Raw genomic sequence first — 21,066 nt, 5'->3', positions numbered from 1 at the left:
TTCACTGAACTGTTGTTCCCAGCCTCCCGCCTTCGGTGAGGTCCGCAATGTTTTCATTGGCTTTCCTCCTCTCTCATTGGTTCGTTCTTCTGTTCATCAGAACTCCGCGCAAGGAGAGAGGCGGAGAGCGTGTCAAAGTTGGGGTCGGAGGCCCCGCCTCCGGGGGCCGTGTGCAAAAAACAAACAGCCGTTAGGGAGGTGGCACCAGGAGGGCGGAGTTATGGCTAGAAGGAGGCGTACAATTGGCCCGCCGCCGAGGTTCAAACGAACAACGTGGGCGGCTATTGGTTGCGGCGACGCGAGGCGGGCCCCGGGCATTGTCCGGCTCTAGCTGCGGCGGTCCGACTGCGAGAGCAGCGGCGGCGGCGCGGGGCTGCAGTGGGCGTCGCGCGGCCGAGACCATGGTGAGTGCGGGGTCGCGCGTGGAGTGGGCGCGCGGAAGCCCGGGACGGCGCCTCCACTTGAGGAGCCGGGAGTGGGCGGTCTCGTGCGGCCGAGCGGGAGTGCCCGCTGTTCCGGACTCCGCCTGGGGGGGCCGCACCGGACGCGGGAGGCAAAAGCAGGGAGGCGGGTTCTGCTCTGCACCGAGGAGGTCGGGCTGCTGCTGTGCGAGTTCCCTGTCTTCGGCTCAGGGGTTACGTAATGCCCCTACTGAGGATCGGAGGAGTTCTGATCCTAGCCACCAGAACCGCTCGGTCCGTCCGCGGTTTGCCGGTTATTCTTTGCAATAGAAGTTTCTTTTCCTGGCTTCATCTTAGTGTCTTTGTATTCGGTAGTTTAGATCTAGTTGAAAGCGGCTTCTAAAGAAAGAAAGTGAACAAAACTTCAGCCCCTTTCTGAAATTCAAGGGAAGGAGAAAGTGCTACAAGCAACAGAGATCAATGTGTTTCATCAAGATTGTTAAGGGGAATGACGCTCTCATTTTGGAAGTATGTTCGTGTCGGTATCCTGTTTGAAATATGCTTTTACTGTTATAGAAATAATATGCTTTCCCAATGAGGATCTCTCCACGCACTTAGAGATTAGTTAAGGAAAAGCTCTTAAATGACGCTTGTCTGGCTGGGCTGAGACCTAAGCAAGAGCCTGCTTCCGACTGAAGATCTTACTAATTTATGTACATTTTCGGTGTGCGCATTCCACAGGCACTCTTCTCCTCATATCTCTTTTCGGGTCCCAGGTTACACTTCAAGCAATTTAAGCAGAGACAGGAGATTGCAAGTCTGGCCACTTGGGTGAATCGATTTACACAATTAATAATACGGCCAGGAGTATTTTTTAATGTATGCCACTGTTCTTTTTCGAAGTTACTACCCACCTTGCAGAATTACAAGCTGCCCATTGGGTTTGTCTTTTGGTATGGCAATCTGGGCCTAACTGCTGCTCACACAGACAGTTCTGTCTCCTTTGTCACGGGAATGGAGTCTGAGTGGTCCATCCTGGTGAACCGTTAACTCCTAGCATCCTAAATTTCACTTATTTAGTTTAACTGGCCTGGTTAGCATACTACTTATCTTTGGAGGAATTGGGCAGTTCTCTTTTAGCTAAATTTTCCTGTGCCTATGTTTCCTGAGTAAATCTAATAGTAAATCCTTTGTAACATCAGTTTTATTACTTTTGAGTTTTATCTACATTACCATAAGGCAGGTACTTTCAACGGGTGCTTCTTGCTTAAAAGTTAAAAGTCAACCCCAGGCTATAGTTTCTTATACTGCAGATAATAATAGTGTGTCTTGTGTTGATAATGATGTATGGCGGTTGGGGATTTAGCTCAGTGTTAGAGTGCTTGCCTAGCAAGCGCAAGGCCCTGGGTTCGGTCCCCAGCTCCGAAAAAAAAAAAAAGATAATGATGTATGAGACATTTAATAGATCAACTATAAACAGATTGGCTAATGGAAAGTCTCCAAGTTTGGACTGTAAAATCCTCAAACTTTGAACTAGAAAAGTTGTGTTGTGTGTAGTTGTTCTGAGGTGATTATAGGGAAGTGCTCTGACAAGCAGCATTTTTGTAAGTTAATTTGTTCAAGCAGTAGTTTTCATGATCCTTGTTTTTTCTTCCTCAAAAATCCTAGTGATAGGTTTTTAATATTCATTTAAAAGTACATAAACATTAATGTAAAAATAAAAATCCATCATGCATTGGTTGTCCTTGGTAAAGATGTTTAAAATTGATAAGTAAAAGTGTATCTATTAGAATGATAGCAAAAGAAGGTTTTCAGGTTTTTTTAGGAGTGACAGTATAGTTCAGTGTCCTTTTCTCTTGTATAAATTTTTTTTTTTAACCAAGAAGCTTAGCCCAGTCTAACACAATTTTTAGGACAAGAAATCTTGTATTGTTTCGCTATTGTAAGTATGTATTTATCGTGCATGTGTATGGGTGGACTTATGGAGGTTGGAGGACAGCTTGCCAGAGTCTCTTCTGTTTTCCCACCCATGAGTCTCAGGGGTGGAGCTGAGATGGTTAGGTTAGTGCCAATCACTTCCATGGGCTGAGCCTTCTCCATTTTCTGTTTCTATTTCTCAGTCATCAACTATTTTAAATGTAAAGTTAAAAGAATCATATTTGGTTTGGGATGTTAGGTTAAGTAGCAATTTATTGTTTGTTTTTGTAAGGTTTGCTTTTGTTGATGTATTTTAGTTCTTTTTTTGGTTCTTTTTTTTTTTTTTTTCGGAGCTGGGGACCGAACCCAGGGCCTTGCGCTTCCTAGGCAAGCGCTCTACCACTGAGCTAAATCCCCAACCCTGTTGATGTATTTTAAAAAGGTTGTCCTTTTTAAAATCAGTCTATTTTAGAATAGTCCTTTTAGAATCAGTCTATTGCAAGTAGTCATTTAACATGTTGTGCTCCCCGCCTCCCCCACCACCACCATCACAGGGGCCTAACTTAACTGTACAGCCCAGGCTGGTCCTTACTCATAAAAGTCCTGTCTTACATTCTAGAATGGTAGGAACACAGGCTGTGCCACCCACATGAGTGTTGGCATATCTTTAATGTCTCTTTTTTTTTTTTTTTTAAAGATTTATTTATTCTATATAAGAACACTGTAGCTGTCTTCAGACACACCAGAAGAAGGCATCGGATGGTCGTGAGCCACCATGTGGTTGCTGGGATTTGAACTCAGGACCTCTGGAAGAGAAGTCAGTGCTCTTAACCGCTGAGCCATCTCTCCAGCCCTCTTTAATGTCTCTTAATCAAGCACATTCTCCTTGCCAACAATTTAACTCATTTCTTTTTGTAGCCAACAGTGGTGGTTTTTATAATCCCATTTAATTGGACAGGGAGCTCGATAGTTAAGAGCACTGCTGGGGTTGGGGATTTAGCTCAGTGGCAGAGCACTTGCCTAGCAAGCGCAAGGCCCTGGGTTTGGTCCCCAGCTCCGAAAAAAAAAAATTAAAAAAAAAAAAAAAAAAAAAAAGAAAAGAGCACTGCTATTCACAGGATCCAGGTTCAATTCCCAGTACTCACATGGCAGTTCACAACCAGAGTGAAGAATCCACGGCTCTCTTCTGATGTCTGTAGATGCCAGGCATACACATGGTACACAGACATACATGCAAGCATAACACGCACATAAAAGGATAAAAATTAATATTTTTAAAATTTTTATTTAAAAAATTGTTGAGCTTTTTGGTCCTGATCTTTGTTCATAGTAGCAAAAAACAGCAATACCCCAAAGCCTGGGTGATATGCAATCCTGAAATTCCCTCCCTAAAATCACAAATATGACACCTTTAAATTCCGCTTCCCATAAAGTTTCAGGACATATATAAAATGTAAACAGTTATAATAGGAATAGGACATTGAGTATGTTTATGGTATGTAATACCTTACTGTGTTTTCCAATAAAATCTTTGTTCCCAACTGAATCCCTGTATCATCTTTGTTTTGTTTGTATTTCTAAATGTGGTCTATTCTTTTGAGCCCCTACCAAAATTGTTGGTTCAGTTCTACTTTTATTATTCCAGGGCTTCTATAGCCCACATCTCCAAACTCTTTCACGTTCTTCCTGTTAATCAGTTCCACAAATCTAAGAGCCACAAATCAAGTTTGGTCATGGCAACAACCCCACTCCTGGTACCAAATTTCTCTGTTACTTAATTTTCTCATCACCATGGCCAAGTACTTGACAGAAAGGTTAAGAAAAAGAATGGCTTTGGCTATAGTGTCAGATGATTCAGTCTGTTCTCATTTGGCCTCATATTCTTGGGCAAAGCATTATTGTAGCAAGAGTGTGTTTACTTCATGACTGACCAGGAAGCTACCAAGGATAATATACTCTATAAGGACATACTCCAGTGACCAACATCAACATCTTTCATTTCTGTCTCACCACCTAAAGAGTGCTAACATTTAGAAAGCAAGGCTTCCGTTCAGTTTATTACATGTACTGATCATGTTTCTGGGGCTGTTGTAAGCAACACCATTGTGAACACAGCTGTACAACTACCCAGCAGAGGATACTAACTAGATATGGGGATAGTCGCTAGAAATGGAGTTTCTGGGTCCTGAGGCACATCATTCACTTTTTTTAGTATTGATTTTGGTTAACCTAATTTTTTGATGATATGCTTGTCTTTCCTCTCAGGAGAGCCAAATTCTCAAATTTCTGGGAAGTGTTATGATGACTTTATAAAAAGTTAAATGTTAGGCAGGTCATGATGACACTCACATTTAATCCCAGCACTCAGGAGGCAGAGGTGGGCATATCTCCGAGTTCAAGGCCAGCCTGGTCTACAGAGTGAGTTTGAGGACAGCCAGAGCTACACAGAGAAACCCTGTTTCAAAAAACCAACTTATGAGGCTGGAGAGATGGCTCAGTGGTTAACAGCACTGACCCCTCTTCCAGAGGTCCTGAGTTCAAATCCCAGCAACCACATAGTGCCTCACAACCATCTGTAATAGGATCTGATGCCCTCTTTGAAGACAAACTTTGTCTACTTATATACATGAAATAAATAAATTTTTTTAAGATTTATTTATTTATTTATATGAGTACACTGTAGCTGTCTTCAGACACAAAAAAGGGCATTGTATCCCATTACAGATGGTTGTGAGCCACTATGTGGTTGCTGGGAATTGAACTCAGGACCTCTGGAAGAGCAGTCAGTGCTCTTAACCTCTGAGCCATCTCTCCAGCCCCGAAATAAATAAATCTTAAAAAGACCCAACTTGGGGCTGGGGATTTAGCTCAGTGGTAGAGCGCTTACCTAGGAAGCGCAAGGCCCTGGGTTCGGTCCCTAGCTCCGAAAAAAAGAACCAAAAAAAAAAAAAAGACCCAACTTACATGACAAGTCAGAAATTTGCAAGATATGTCTACATTTATAGATACCTAAATTTTGAATAAGTGTTTAATGTTTGAGTTTTAATGTTAATAAAAGAAAATATATGTACTTACAGTGAGTTAGGAGATGACTTAGATATCTTAGGTTTTTGATCTTTTACTAGATATTTTTACCCAAAGTAAAGCTAGAGTTTGTTTCATGACAGTTCTTTGAGGTAACATTTTCAACTCCAAATTGTTTTCATCCAGGCTGGAGGCAAAGCTGGAAAAGACAGCGGGAAGGCCAAGGCTAAGGCAGTGTCTCGCTCACAGAGAGCTGGGCTCCAGGTAACACATGACCCACCCTGTCACACGTCATCATTTGCTTTCTTCCTTTCTTTTCTAAAAAAGATTATTTATCATGTATAGAATATCCTGCCTGCATGTAAGCCTGTACACCAGACCTCATTACAGATGGTTGTGAGCCACCATGTGGTTGCTGGGAATTGAACTCAGGACCTCTGGAAAAGCAGTCAGTGCTCTTAACCTCTGAGCCATCTCTCCAGCCCCATCATTTTCTTTAGCTTTGTAATTTGTGACCCAGAGATGGTTCATTAATTATAGAAATGCCGTTTATTGGGGCTGGGGATTTAGCTCAGTGGTAGAGCGCTTACCTAGGAAGCGCAAGGCCCTGGGTTCGGTCCCCAGCTCCGAAAAAAAGAACAAAAAAAAAAAAAAAAAAAAAAGAAATGCCGTTTATTATGACAGACCTTGAGTTTGAGAATAACCAGTTAAGATTTAACTGGTAAAAGCCATTAATATGTATTTTAGAAGTGAACAGAATGTTTTGTTTTCTTTTGTTTTTGATAAGATTTATTTTATTTATTATATATAAGTACACTGTAGCTGTCCTCAGACACACCAGAGGAAGGCATCAGATCCCATTACAGATGGCTGTGAGCCATCATGTGGTTGCAGGGATTTGAACTCAGGACCGCTGGACGATCAGTCCGTGTTCTTAACCACTGAGCCATCTCTCCAGCCCTGAACAGGATGTCTTAATGAATTTGGTGATTTTTTTTTTCTTTCTTTTTTTTTTTTTTTCCTCTTTCTTTTTTTCAGAGCTGGAGCCCGAACCCAGGGCCTTGCGCTTGCTAGGCAAGCGCTCTACCACTGAGCTAAATCCCCAACCCCGAATTTGGTGATTGCTTTTTTCCCCTATTAGTGTCTGTTCTTGGCCTCAAATGCTGAATTAGCATCCAAGAATATGTGCTGCTCTTGTAGCCTGGCAGTGGTGGTACACTACTTGGGAAGCAGAGGCAGGCAGATCTCTGTGAATTCAAGGCTAGCCTTGGTCCACAGAACAAGTTCCAGAAGAGCCAGGGCTACACAGAGAAACCCTGTCTCAACCTCCCCCCCCCCCCCACACACACACAAAGATTTAAAAAGTGTGTACTGCTCTTGTAGAACACCTGGGTTGGGTTCCCAGCACCATATCGGAAGGGTCGCAACCACTTATAATTTCTGCTCCAGATGAATTTGACAAATCTCACACATAAATCCTTTAAATCTTTTTAGAAATACGTGTTCTTTCTTTTTTTTTTGGCGGGGGCTGGGGGGGAGGAGCTGAGGACTGAACCCAGGGCCTTGTTCTTGCTAGGCAAGCGCTCTACCACTGAGCCGAATCCCCAACCCCTACTTGTTCTTTCAAGATGGTAACTATATTCTTCATTCTTATGACCTGAAGTGAGTGTGCTCTGGTCTTCCTTCAAGACTGTTGACAGTGGTTCATTGACTTTCAGGATAGGCTACAAAAAGTCTAATCTTGGGTTGTTACACTGTTCTCTGAATATTTCTCAAGTGGCTTCCATTGTACACGGAGTGTACAATGTACATTGTACACTGAGAAGTGTGCTCTAGACTCCTAAGTATTTTCAAATTTCTTATGTGTAAATTATTACAGCTTTAACCTACAGACTCAAGATTTTCCAGGGCTGGGGATTTAGCTCAGTGGTAGAGCGCTTACCTAGGAAGCGCAAGGCCCTGGGTTCGGTCCCCAGCTCCGAAAAAAAAAAAAAAAAAAAAAAAAAAAAAAAAAAAAAAAGATTTTCCAGGTGAGTAAAAATTAAATTATTCCCTACACAGAAGGAATATTTAAAAGGGGCTGGAGAGTTGGCTCAGTGGTTAAGAACACTTGCTAGAGGACCTGGGTTTGATTCCCAGCACCCACACGGCAGTTCACAACTGTCTGTAGCTCTATTTCCAGGGGATTTGACACACTCTTCTGACCTCTTTCTCTTTGGTGAACAGATATAAATGTAGCCAAAACATGTAAAATTAAAAAATCTTTTCTTTCCTTTTTTTTCTTCTTTTGAGACAGGTTTTATAAAGATTTCCTTATTTTTATTTTATGTGTGTGGACTTTTGCCCTGCATGCATGTCTGTGCAGCATGTACATACATGGCCAGAGGAGGGGGTCAGATATCCTGGAACTGGACCCAGGTCCTCTGCAAGAGCATCAAGTCCTCTTAACCATGAACCATTCCTCCAGCCCCATGAAGCACTTCACACAGGAAGTTAGCATTGCTCCATGGGAAGAGCACTTGCCATCGAGCCTGACGATCTGACCTGCGTTCAGTTATCAGGACACAGAGTGGAAAGGGGGAACCAGCTCCAACAAGTTATCCTCTGACCATCATGTGTGTGTTATGTCAAGCGTGTCCACACACATAAAGAGAGTGAGAGTGTGTGTGTGTGTGTGTGTGTGTGTGTGTGTGTGTGCGCGCGCACAGTGCTTCCCTTTGAGCCCATGTTAGCCTCCTGCCTCAGGTATGCACCACCACCACAGCAAAGCCAGGTTTCTTTTTTTTTTTTTTTTTTTTTTTTTTTTTGGTTCTTTTTTTCGGAGCTGGGACCGAACCCAGGGCCTTGCGCTTCCTAGGTAAGCGCTCTACCACTGAGCTAAGTCCCCAGCCCCAAAGCCAGGTTTCTTATGGCAGTGGGAAAATTTCAGTAAGTGGATGACATTATCCGTGTGACTCGAAGGGAAAAGAGATAGGAACTTACGTTCTTTTTTTTCTTTTTTGCTTTAATTTTATGTGTATGAGTGTTTGCCTCCGTGTATATACACTATGTGCAGATGCACCCCAGGAAGTATCGTGAGCTGCCGTGTCTGGGGTGGAACACAAACCCAGGTCCTCTGCGAGGGCACTCTGTGCTCCGAACCACTGAGTCCTTGTCCGTAGTCTGGGGCTTAGTGTAAAAGCAGGTATTAGATACAGTAGGGCACTATTTAAATTCTCAGAATTTATTTCAAGTGTATTTACTTACACTGTGTCAAGTGGAGATTGTTGTCTTGGTTTAAGAAATAAACAAGAAGGAAAAGAAGGGCTATTGAGAGGAACTAGCGTGTAAAAGCTTTCTCTCCAAATGACGTAGTACCCAGGGCCCCGGTGGTGGAAGGAGCTTCAACTTCTGCAGATTCTGACCGACACAAATAAGTGGGGGCATAGAGAGATGGCTCAGCAGTTAGAGCACTCATAGCTCGCTCTTCTAGATGACTAGAAGGGTTCCCCACACTCAGGTGGCCATCCCCCTTTCTCTTTTTTCTTTTTTTTTTTTTCAGGTGGGGGGCAGTTTTCAAGCCAGTTTCTCTGTGTAGCCTTGGCTGTCCTAGAACTTGAGTAAAAAACCAGGCTAGCTTCAAACTCAGAGATCCCTCCACTTCTGCCTCCTGAGTATTAGAATTAAAGGCATGCTCCAGCCAACACCACTCCTGTCCTGGCACCACCACTACCCCCGCCGCTACCCTGCAGTGTGGTTCTCTCTTAGCAGACTGTAGCTGCAGCTCTTGGGGATTCAGTGCCCTCTTCATCCTCCCTGAACACACATTCACATCGACGGATCCGTCCTGGAGCTTGACTGAGGTGGCTTTTAATTCTCACACTTGGGGGGCGGGAAGCAGAAGCAGGCAGATCTCTGAGCTCAAAGCCAGCCTGGTCTATAGAACAAATTTGAGAACAGCAAGGGCTAAACCTTGTCTCAAGAAACAAAAAAAAAAACAAAAAAACAAAAAAACAGAGCAAAACATAAACGATTCATGTAGAGTCTGGAGAGATAACTCAGCTGTTAAGAGCATTGATGTTTCTTCCAGAGGGCATGAGTTTAAGTCTTGGCACCCAAATGGCAGCTACAACTTTGTGTGTGACTCTGATTCCAGGGTATCAGGCGTTCAAGTGGTATGTAGACATACATATAGACAAAATACCCATATACATACAATGTAAAAAATTAAATGAGCCTGGCTTTGTGGGTTTTTTGTTTGTTTGTTTGTTTGTTTGTTTGTTTTTTAAATCATGTAACTGAGGGAGTGGTAAGAGGCTGAGGCAGTAGGGTCACAAATTAAAGGCCAACATGGCCTACATAGTGTGTTCAAGACTAGCCTGGGCAGCTTAGCTACTCTGTCTCAAAAAGTAGAAAGCAAGTCTGTCATTTAGTTCAGGCCTATACTCTCAGCACTCAGGACACAGGCAGGACGAGCTCTGCAAGTTGGAGGTCAGCCCATACATACTGCATAGAAGGTCCAAGGAGAAGATGGAGACAGGGAACTCACATAGCTGTAAAGCACACCCAACATGCGTGAGACCCTCACGTAGGTTTAGTCCCTGGCTCTGCAAAACAGGAGTAGCAGCAGCAGGAGATGGAGGCATAGAATTGAAGGGAAGCTCCTGCTCCCTCCTTCAAGTTTCTCTAAGACTTAGAACTTCAGAGATGCGCCACACCCAGCTAGCAACTGTAGCACGTGTGCACTAAGAATGCTGGTTATTGCCTAGCAAGCGCAGGGCCCTGGGTTCGGTCCCCAGCTCCGGAAAAAAGAACCAAAAAAAAAAAGAATGCTGGTTACTGAGAAGCTCACTGAACGCATGTTAAAATATCTGCGCAGAAGTGGAAAGGCCTCCAGCTTTCTAAAGGTGGTGCTACACAGAATTAACCAGTTTGAGTTTGCTTATGTAAAATTAGTACATTGTGGATGAGTTTTTTAATCTAAAGGAATTAGTAAGAAATATAAGAACATTAACGATCCCTTTCAAAATACCTTATTTATTTATTTATTTTTATTTATTTATTTTTTGAGGGCCAGTGTTTATAGACAGGGCCTCGCGACCCAGCCTGTCCTCAAGCTTGGATTCTAATGCCTTCTCTCCCCCACAGTGCTAGACCCCCATTACAGGCCACCAGTCTGCTGTAACAGGGATGTAGACTTGTGTGTGTGACTAAAGCAAAGCAAAGCACAGGCCTCAGGAGTCCCAGGCAACACAATCAAGGTCCAGGGCAGCCTGTGAACTTAGCAAAACCCTGTCTTTGTTTGTTTGCTTCTTTGTTTTTTGTTTCAAGAAGGGTTTCTTTCCTCTTTGTAACTCTGTCTGTGCTGGAACTTGCATTGTAGACCAGGTTGGCCTTGAACTCAGAGATCTGCCTCTGCCTCTGCCTCTGCCTCTGCCTCTGCCTCTGCCTCTGCCTCTGCCTCTGCCTCTGCCTCTGCCTCCTGACTACTGAGATTAAAAGTGCTCTGTCACCAGCCAGCTCGCGTGACTCTTGAGTTAAAGCCCTTGTGGTAGGGCAGAGAAGAGACTCCGCTGTGGAGAGAAATGGCTATTCTTCCAGAAGATCCTGGATTTCCAGCACCTGTGTGCGAGTTATAGCTGTACTCTAGCTTTAGGAGACCCATCGCCCTCTGCAGGAGCTAAGCTCACAGGTTGTGTATCCATGCACATGAATGAATGGATGGATGGGTGGATGAATTTAAAATAAATTTCTTTGTAGTCTCCAAAACCTAGGAGAGGTGGTTTGGGGTCTTGTAATGTAGCAAACAGCATATCTTACTAAAAAAGCAAAACCAGGAGTAAAGCATTGATTGTACTTTTAAGAAAATTATAACTAATTCTGGAGGTGCTCTTTCCCCTTGAGAATGACATCTACAAGTGACTGTTAAATTTCATAACTAAAATATGGACATCAAAAACTGTTTATCAGAAGCCAAGTTGGACTGGGGAAGTGATAACAGAAAACTGAATTGCAGGTAGCTAGGCATTATATTATAGCGCATAGTTTATATAATATAAACCAGTGCTACAGATGCTATGGCTCAAAGATGAGGCTTCGAAGCCAGCCTTGAGATCAGCCCTATTTTAGACTAGTAAATAAACACACATAAGCCAGACAGTGGTGGCACACGCCTTTAATTTCAGCAGAGGCAGAGACAAGCAGATCTCTAGTTGGACACCAGCCTGGTCTGTAGAGTGAAATCCAGGACAACCGATGAGAAATAAAAAACAGACAAAAAAATAAAAACATAGAATAAACAAGATTTGTTAGTGAGTTTTGCCTTTAAAAGACAGGAGAGAGGTACCTAGAGCGCTGCCAGAGGGAAGCGATTGGAGTTTCTGAAGTAATGAGGCAGTGAAGTGGCCGGGAGAGTGGCTTACGAGTAGCTCTGTAGCCGAGCTGATCAGCGTGTGCAAAGCCCTGGGCTGTGTTGCCGACACCCAAAACTAAACAAACTGGGCAGTACAAGGACGTCAGGAGGATTAGATTACTCTAGAAGTAGAAATTGCTTTCTTAGAAGGAAAGCATCACAGTGAAGGCATGGATTGATTTTCCTTAACTTTTGGAATTGAGGAAAGAATAGTTAGGGTCAGAGAACAGTGGAGGCTCAGCCACGTGGCTTTAGGTGGAAGAATTCACTGGGTACGGTTGTGATTACTAGGCCGTGTTGAACATGCAGTTGATAACAGCGTGGTGTAATTGTGATTTCACAGTGAAACTCTGTTGTCCAAAAATTCTAATATGGGACCGATTACAGCATATATAGACCCTAGAATTGATGATTGCCGAGTAAATTTGGCCTGTGATATGGCTAACCCTTTAGTTACATTCAACTCTGTAATGTTAAAACTCTGCAGCACTTCCCAACAAGACATCTCTTTTTCAGTTTCCTGTGGGCCGCATCCACAGACACTTGAAGACTCGCACCACAAGCCATGGACGGGTGGGCGCCACTGCTGCTGTGTACAGTGCTGCAATTCTGGAGTACCTCACAGCTGAGGTTTGTGGAGAACTTCCTGTCCGGGGGTCCAAAAGGTTGCTCTAAACTCAGTGGCTTAGACTGCCATGGAAAGAGAGCACTTCTAAAGAGACTGATGTACTTTTGTTTTTGTTTCTTTTGCTTTATTGAGACGGTCTCTGTGTAGCCCTGGCCGTTCTAGAACTTACTCTGTAGACTGGACTGGCCTCTATCTCCCCAGTGCTGGGATTAAAGGTGCGCACCACCACCCTCTGGCCACTTTTATTCATTTTGAGCCTCATATTATGCAGTCCATCATACCAGACTCCATCATACCAGAGGACGACCTTGAAGTTCAGATTGTCCTCCCCAGTGCTGGGATTAAAGGTGCGCACCACCACCCTCTGGCCACTTTTATTCATTTTGAGCCTCATATTATGCAGTCCATCATACCAGACTCCATCATACCAGAAGACGACCTTGAAGTTCAGATTGTCCTCCCCAGTGCTGGGATTGCAGAAATAGACCTCCATGCTGGCTGCTCCTTCTTTTCTTTCTCTTTGTTTTTTTGAGACGACAGCGTATGCTGGCTTGGAATTTGCTCTGTGTTCTGCTTAATTTGGAGAGTTTCCGTTTGTTGATTTGGTTTGGTAGAGACAAGGTGACTCTGGCTAATTGGAAGTCCATACCATCTTCATCATTTTAAAGAGTCTTGGTGTAGTTGGTTTTTGTTTATTTGGGGTTTTTTGTTTGTTTACATTTAAATGTGGGCCAGCAAACGATATTTTTAAGTAATATGATAAATAAGTATTGTTCTAACTAAGTTGTGAGGTATATGTTTGTCAGGTGGTCGTGTTCCAGGCCCCTTGCTTAGCGTGCATAAAGCCCTGGGTTTATTTCCCAATCCCATGTAGACTGGGGATAGTGTAATCCCAACACTTCTTTTTTTTTTCCTTTGGAGCTGGGGACCGAACCCAGGGCCTTGCGCTTGCTAGGCAAGCACTTTACCACTGAGCTAAATCCCCAACCCCTAATCCCATCACTTCTAAGGTGAGGTAGGAAGATCAGTAACTCAAGTCATTTGGGCTACATAGTGAGTTCAGAGCCACCCTAGGGTACATGAGACCCTTTCTCAAGAAAACAAAAAACAAAAAATACCCCAAAATCCTGGGTACAGCACAGCTTCTTAGATTGTAGAGTTATAACTGGAATGATATTGCCAGGCATGGGTGGCACATGCTTGTAGTCTTAGCACTCGGGTGGCTGAGATCAGATCATGAGTTTGAGGCCTGGGCTATCTAGAGAGACCCAGTTCCAAAAACAATAGACAGATAGACTGTAAAAATCAAGTACATTCTGATATAACAGGCAGAAGAGGTAGCAGTCCTCTCGTGGTTACAAATTAGCTTCACATTTCACTTAGCTGAGTTACTTTTTCTTTTCTTTTCTTTTTTCAAGACAAGGTCTCTGTGTAGTCCTGGCTGTCTTAGAACCTGACCTGTAGACCAGGCTGGCCTCCAACTTAGAGATCCACTTGCCTCTGCCTTTGCCTCCTGACTGCTGGGATTAAAGCCATGTGCTACCACTGACTGGCTGGCAAGACTTCTTAATATATGTGGGTCCTATCCCACCACTTTCTTTCTCCCTCCTGTGGAAAATGAGTAAAAAGGCATGAAGTGTTGATAGCTACATTCCAAACCAGGGCAGTAGTTGAGTAGCAAGCAAGTAAGTCAGGCAGTAGAGACAGCCAGGCAGGCAGGCAGGCAGGCAGGCAGAGAAGACTCTTAGTTGGGGAAGATGTGATGGGGACAAAGCAGAACAGTGCGGGTGCAGGGTACATCAGCTATCCTTGCCTTCAGTCCATTTTGCTGCTTATGGGGAGTTTGAGCTTTGCAACGTTACAAACCAAAGGTTTTATGGGAGCATTTTGATGCCAGTTGATACGCTTTCTTTGACCCTTTCCCAGATTTTCATTCCCTGCAGTCTCATTCACTAGTGCTATGACACCATTTGAGCCCTTTCTACGCTCTTGTTTTCAGTTACATTTTCTTTGTGGTACTTGGGATTGAACTCAAGACCTTATGAGTTAGAGAACCATCCACACAGATCTACATCTCAAGTCTTTTGAGGGTTTTTTTTGTTGTGTTTTAGCCTCTTGTATGTCAGTACAATTTGCATTCAGTGCCTACAGAAACCAGAAGATACTGTCAGATACTTTGGTTCTGGAGCTAAGGATAGTTAATGATCCACATGTGGGTTCTGGAAATTGAACCAGGACCCTTTGGAAGAGCAGCCAGTGCTTGTAACTACTGAGCCACCTTGCCAAAGGTGGGACCATCCTTTGTTTCTTTGAGGCAGTCTTGTAGGTTGCCCCGGCCAGCGTTAGCGTTGTAGTCCTGTCTCAGTCAGTCCCCAGGTGACTGAGATGACATGTTGTTTCACTTGCGGTGGGCTAAAGCTTTTAGAGTAGCATTAGACTTCCTTTAAATACAGCTCAGTAAAGATAGATACAAGATAGCTGTGTGAGGGCCTGCGTTTTTAGTTTTATTCTTTCAAAGTATCATCACCTTTTATTCTTAGACCCAACCTCATGGTATCATGTCTTACACCTATCAACACTGAGAATAAGCCATGACTTCTGGATTGCAGAAGGGATTTGGTTTTACGCTTGTCTTTATGTCTTTCCACCAGTCCATAAAAAACTCAGGTACTCTACAAATAGTTGGGGTTTTGTTTGTTTGGTTTTTGGGTTTTTTTTAAAGATTTATTTATTTATTTTATGTAAGTACACTGTAGCTGTCTTCAGACACACCAGAAGAGGGCATCAGATCCCATTATAGATGGTTACAAGCCACCATGTGGTTGCTGGGATTTGAACTCAGGACCTCTGGGAGAGCAGTCAGTGCTCTTAACCGCTGAGCCATCTCTCCAGCCCTGTTTTTTGTTTGTTTGTTTGTTTGTTTGTTTGTTTGTTTGTTTGTTTGTTTGTTTGTTTGTTTTAAAGTCAATGTGATCGAGGTATTTAAATTTGAAATTTTGACCTGGTGATGGTAGCTCACACCTTTAATCCCAGCACTTGGAGAGAGATGGACCTCTGAGCTGGAGACCAGCCTAGTAGTCTACAGATTGACTTCTAGGGCAGCTAGGGCTACATGGAGAAACCGTGTCTGAAAAAGAAAAACAAAACAAAAAAAAAAATGGAGTTTTGTTATTTAGTAGAGGTAAAATGGCAAATGCTAACCCAAAAGTGTATGTTAGAGGGATCATTTGTCAGTCTTGGCTTCCACTAAAGCCTTTGGAGAGCTTTCAGAGGACACTTGTTGTAGGGTGGCATCAGGTATGGTTGGCTCACCTTACAGCAGCTAGACCAAGGTAAGGGACTGGGGTTTGGAAGCTCGCCCAGTTCTTGATTCAGATGTATGATACTGTGTTCTGCTTAAATGAGCATTCTCTGTAGAGTTATTTTTGTTGTTTCTATAAAACATGTGACAGTGCCAATAGAACTGACACATATAAAGACACATGACAAATTCAGTGTTCACTAGACCAGGAAACTGTAATCCTAAGATTACAGAGACTAGAGCAGGAGAAATGCCAGCCCAGCTCCGAAGAGTGACCCTGTGTCTAAAACAAAACAGCGGTCACTGTTGTGGCTGACTAGAGCGTGGAAGTTTCTTGAAAAATGAGTGGGACAGCTTGGGAGAGTACTGACCTAGCATACACGGAGCCCCACCTATGTTCAGCCCCAGCTACCACCTGAACTTGGAGTGCTGGTGGACACCTGTAATTCTTGCTCTTGGAGATGGAGACCGGAATGGTTAGGAAGAAGTTCTGTGTCATCCTGGGCTACATAGCAAATTCAAGGCCAGCCTGGGAAAACAAAAGAAAAAAGAAAAGAAAATTTCTACTGCAGAAAAAAAGGCCTCTAGCTTATTGCTTTTAGCTCTGTAGGGCTCACATTTGAAGAGATTTCTATGCAGGTTGGTGTGATAGCACACAATGATAGTCCCTAAACTTGGGAGCTGGGACCTGGAGGACCAGAAGTTCTCAGCCCGCCTGCAATGCACAGCCCCTTCCTTCTCCAAAGGAACTTCTGTTTGTTTTGTCTTTCTCAATGTTAAAGAAGTTCCAACTATTAAGGAAAACAAGCTAACTAAGTATCTATGTAGTAGCAAAAATGGACTGCATTAATAAATCAGAATATGGGGTTGGGGATTTGGCTCAGTGGTAGAGCGCTTGCCTAGCAAGCGCAAGGCCCTGGGTTCAGTCCCCAGCTCCAAAAAAAAAAAAAAAAAAAGAATAAATCAGAATATATGACTTCTAAATGCTCACACTTAGACTCTTGGCTAGTCCTTTTATTTTTGTGTACCAGGCATAATGGTGGGCACATATCTTTAATCTTAGCACCCAGGAGGCTGAGAGAGAAAGATCACTGAGTTCAAGGACGGGCTGTGTTGCACAGCATGGCTCTGACTGTTTTTTTTTTTTTTTTTAAAGATTTATTTATTTTACATATGTGAGTACACTGTCACTCTCTTCAGACACAGCAGGAGAGGGCATTGGATCCCACTACAGATGGTCGTGAGCCACCATGTGGTTGCTGGGAATTGAACTCAGGACCTCTGGAAGGGCAGTCAGAGCAATTAACCACTGAGCCATCTCTCCAGCCAGGCCCTGACTTTTTAAAAAACCAAAACGAAACTTTTTTAAAGAAGCAGATTTTTGCACGTTTCTCTGTGTTTGTGCAGGGAATGCGTATGAGGGGAGTCAGTGGGAGATTTTTAGTGTCAAGGACACATACAGTGATAGAGAAAACCCGAGTTACGTACAGATACTAGAGGAGTCATTCTACATTTGGAAAGAACTATTTCCCTAATTGTGTTGTTCTGTGGATGAATTGTAGGTGTTGGAGTTGGCAGGTAATGCTTCTAAAGATCTCAAAGTAAAGCGCATCACCCCACGTCACTTACAGCTTGCAATCCGAGGTGACGAAGAGTTGGATTCACTGATCAAGGCTACCATAGCCGGGGGCGGTACGTATTATTAACTAGATTATTTCTAACTAATATTCAGGGCAGTGGTCCTCTGTATTTGAATGGTTAACAAGGGGGTTGGGGATTTAGCTCAGTGGTAGAGCGCTTGCCTAGGAAGCGCAAGGCCCTGGGTTCAGTCCCCAGCTCCGGAAAAAAAAAAAAAAAAGAATGGTTAACTAGAAACCATATGGATTTTAACTCCACAAGTGTTAAGTGTACTACAGTTCTGTTGGTGGTGATGGGGTGAACCTAGGTCCTCATAAATGCTACAGCTAAACACTAATTAAGTTACAGTTCTGGGCCCTCTATGCTTCTTGTCATAGCGATCAGAGTAAATACTTGTTCTCTTGTCATGTGTAGCACTATTTTTATTTTAGCTCACTCTTTAAATGATGCGATACTTCAAACCTAAGGTTTAAAATATCTCCCCATACATTTTGAACTGTGCTAGAGAAATAACATGGTCCTGAGCAATTGCTCAATGCGATAGACGTGGCAGGAGCGACCTGGTTCTGTACTGGGAGTCTGTAAGGTGCGAGTGCGTTGGTAGTTCTCAGCTGTTTGAACATACCTTACAGACACAATGGCTCTAGGTAGCCTCGCTTACTGTTCCTGTAGGTTCAGTAGGATCCCAGTGGGAAAAGTCTTAAATAAGTTCTGTCCTTGGTTTAATTGCCTTTTTACTTTAGCATTAAGGCATTAAGATTTAAAGAACGTTATTAAAAATAACAACTCATACACCTTGTGTTGTAGGTGTGATTCCGCACATCCACAAGTCTCTGATCGGAAAGAAGGGGCAGCAGAAAACTGCTTAGGACGTGAGTCACTGACCTGCTGTCCTCACTGTGTGTGACTGGGCAGAGGGTACCAGTCGGTGTGTGGGAAAGCATAGACAATTGCTGTAGACAGAAGACACATTTGTATGTTTTTAGACTCTCGAAGTTTGATAAACTCCTTTCCCTGTGGTCAGTCATGTGTTGACTGGCCAGGTCTCTCCCTTGTGTTTTATACAAAAATAGAATTGATAAACATTTTTTACAAAAGGAATTTGTCTCAGTATTTCTTCATGATGTGTTAGAAATACTTTTTTTTTTTTTTTGACACTCCGTCAGTAAATTAAACGCTTAAAGTACGCAGACCCACCCCCAGATTGCGATTTAAGACTGTTTCCTGCATGGTTTGTCTCCTCAGTCACGGTCCACAGGACTCTGAGAAGTCGTAGGAATATGCAGGCGCAGACTCGAAGCCCCGCTTCATCTCCAACGTTGTGGAAAGGGACTGTACATCATCGGGCAGTACCCTATGCTCCCGTGTGTTAGAAATACTTTGTTTTACCTGGGCATGGCCGTGTTGCTTGCGACCCCAGCATTTGGGAGGAGTGGGCAGGACCTTCAGAGTTGGTGCTGATCTTTGCCTACACTCTAAGTTCTTTGACAACCTAGACTACAAGAGACTCTGTCTCAAAAGAAAAAACATTGTTTGTTCAGACATTGACATTTTAAGTTGCAAATTAGTTATTCAGAATTATCTTGAGGCAAAAATTAGGATGTAATGTACCTTGATTGGTATAGTTTTTGTTTGAATCTCGGATATAATCAATTTTTAGAAATATGTATTTATTAATGTATACAGTGTTCTGCCTCCATGTGTGCCTGCAGGCCATAAGAAGGAACAAGGTCTCTTAACAGATGGTTGTGAGCCACCATGTGGTTGCTGGGAATTGAACTCAGGACCTCTGGAAGAGCAGTCAGTGCTCTTAACTGCTGAGCCATCTCTCCGGTCCTCATCAAGGAGTGTTACTACCCCACTTTATGGGCATGTGCGCCCATTGTCCACAGGAATTAATGATCTGCTGAGAAGACAGTCGAGCTGGCAGAAACGACAGTGGAGTCAGGACACAAACCTGGGTCTTTCTGGCTTCAGAGTGCCCCCTGACCTAGAAATGATACTACTGAGTTAGACTTTTCTGATTGGGTCCTGGAATTCTAACTTTGTGGTCACTCACTGATCCCACTAACCTGCAGTAACTGTATAAAGATGATGTCTACGTGACTGCAAGATGTAAGTTAATTCACTAGTAAATGTGACAGCCAAAATTTTATTTTTCATCAATGTCTTTGTGAGAAATTGATATTTTATAACATAACAGTATCAAAACAGTTCATTTTTGAAGAAATATTTTATTATGGGAATTCTGACAAGTGCACAGAAATAAAGAGAATAGCACTAGCGTGACAAAGCCATGTGTTCTGGTCCTCCAAATTTAGTTTTTGTGGTCAGTTTTAGCTGTGTCCCCACCGGTGGATTGCTCTAAGTCCCCTGACAGTCTTCACATCTGTGTATTATATAGACTTACTCGACATCTGCTAAACAAGGGGTGTGTCAAAGACAGCTGACAGTTTTATTGTTACCAAATACCAGTCAAGTTTTTTACAATTTGTTAGAATTAAGATCTAGACAAGTTTGGGCTGGAGAAATGGCTCAGAATTAAAGAGCACTGGCTGCTCTTCCAGAGGTCCTGAGTTCAATTCCCAGCAACCACATGGTGGCTCACAGCCATCTGTAGTGGGATCACATGCCCTCTTCTGGTCTGCAGGCATACATGTAGGCAGAACACTGTATACATAATAAATGAGTAAATCTTTATAGAAAAGATCTAAACAAGTTCTGTCTTGGTTTTGCATCTGGTTTTGGTTGAGATAGGACCTTGTATAGCCCAGTCTGTCCGAGATCACTGTTGGGCTGAGGGCGTTCTTTAAACTCCTGGTCCTTGTGCATCTTCTTAGTACTTTTTTCAAAGATTTATGTTATGTGTGTGGATGTTTACCTGCATGTGCATCTATCTGTATACCAGGACAGGTCATCTGACCCCAGAAGACTACAAGTTATGACAGTTGTGAGCCGCCACGCGGGTACTGAGAATTGAACTCAGGACCTCTGAAAGAGCTACTGGTGCTCTTAACCTCTGAGCCATCTTTCTAGCCCACATTTTCTTAGTACTTAAGTTCACTTGTTTGGTAACTATAGGTTACTATAAACCTATAGATTTATTTTTCTTGTATCCTCAACTTTTGAGGAAACTGAGTTCTATGCATTTGTTACTGGATACACTCTAGTGTGTGTGCAAAGAGGCCAGAGTTCAGCATCAGGTGCTTTCCCAGTCACACTCTCTCTTACCTTTGAGGCAGGATCCCAATGAACCTGGAACTTGCCTATAGACTGGCTAGCTAAGGAACTCTGGAAATCTACCTGGTTTCATCTTTATGGGTTACTACAGATGTGTACCAATGTGCGTTTCTGTTTTAGTACTTTAAAATGTGAGTGTATTTGTGCATGCCTGCCATAGTACATGTGTGCAGGTTATAGGATAACCTTCAGTGAGTGCTCTCTACCCTCATGTGGGTTCTTGGAACAAACTCAGGGCATTAGACTTACAAGGCATGCTTCCCCTCCGAGCCATCACACAGTCCCCATACTGCACTTTCTGCATGAGTACTGGGCCCCCAGACTCAAATCCTCATGCCAGCATAGCAGGCACTTCCCAGCAAAGCCATCTCTCTGGACCCATGTTCTTATTTTAAACTGTCAGATCGAGAAGGTATTGTTTTGTTCTGTTAAGATCGATGCTGGGGCTGGAGAGATGGCTCTGCAGTTAAGAGCTCTGGCTGCCCTCCCAGAGAACCTAGACTTAACTCCCAGCACCCATATGGAA

General features: G+C 43.3%; 1 protein-coding gene across 1 annotated transcript; it reads left to right on the top strand.

Annotated features, from left to right (window-relative positions):
- Positions 1-312: 312 nt before the first annotated feature.
- On the top strand, positions 313-19,586 carry H2az2 (H2A.Z variant histone 2). Its single transcript, NM_001106019.2, is given in 5 exon segments — positions 313-404; positions 5,529-5,606; positions 12,250-12,363; positions 17,225-17,354; positions 18,108-19,586. Coding segments are annotated over 5 exon segments (387 nt in total). The 5' UTR covers positions 313-401; the 3' UTR covers positions 18,170-19,586.
- Positions 19,587-21,066: the final 1,480 nt, after the last annotated feature.

Source organism: Rattus norvegicus, chromosome 14, assembly GCF_021556685.1.
Source record: "Rattus norvegicus strain SHRSP/BbbUtx chromosome 14, alternate assembly SHRSP_T2T, whole genome shotgun sequence".
Taxonomy (NCBI): Eukaryota; Metazoa; Chordata; class Mammalia; order Rodentia; family Muridae; genus Rattus; species Rattus norvegicus.
Note: the sequence above shows the minus strand (reverse complement) of the source record. Positions and strands in the feature narration are given on the sequence as shown.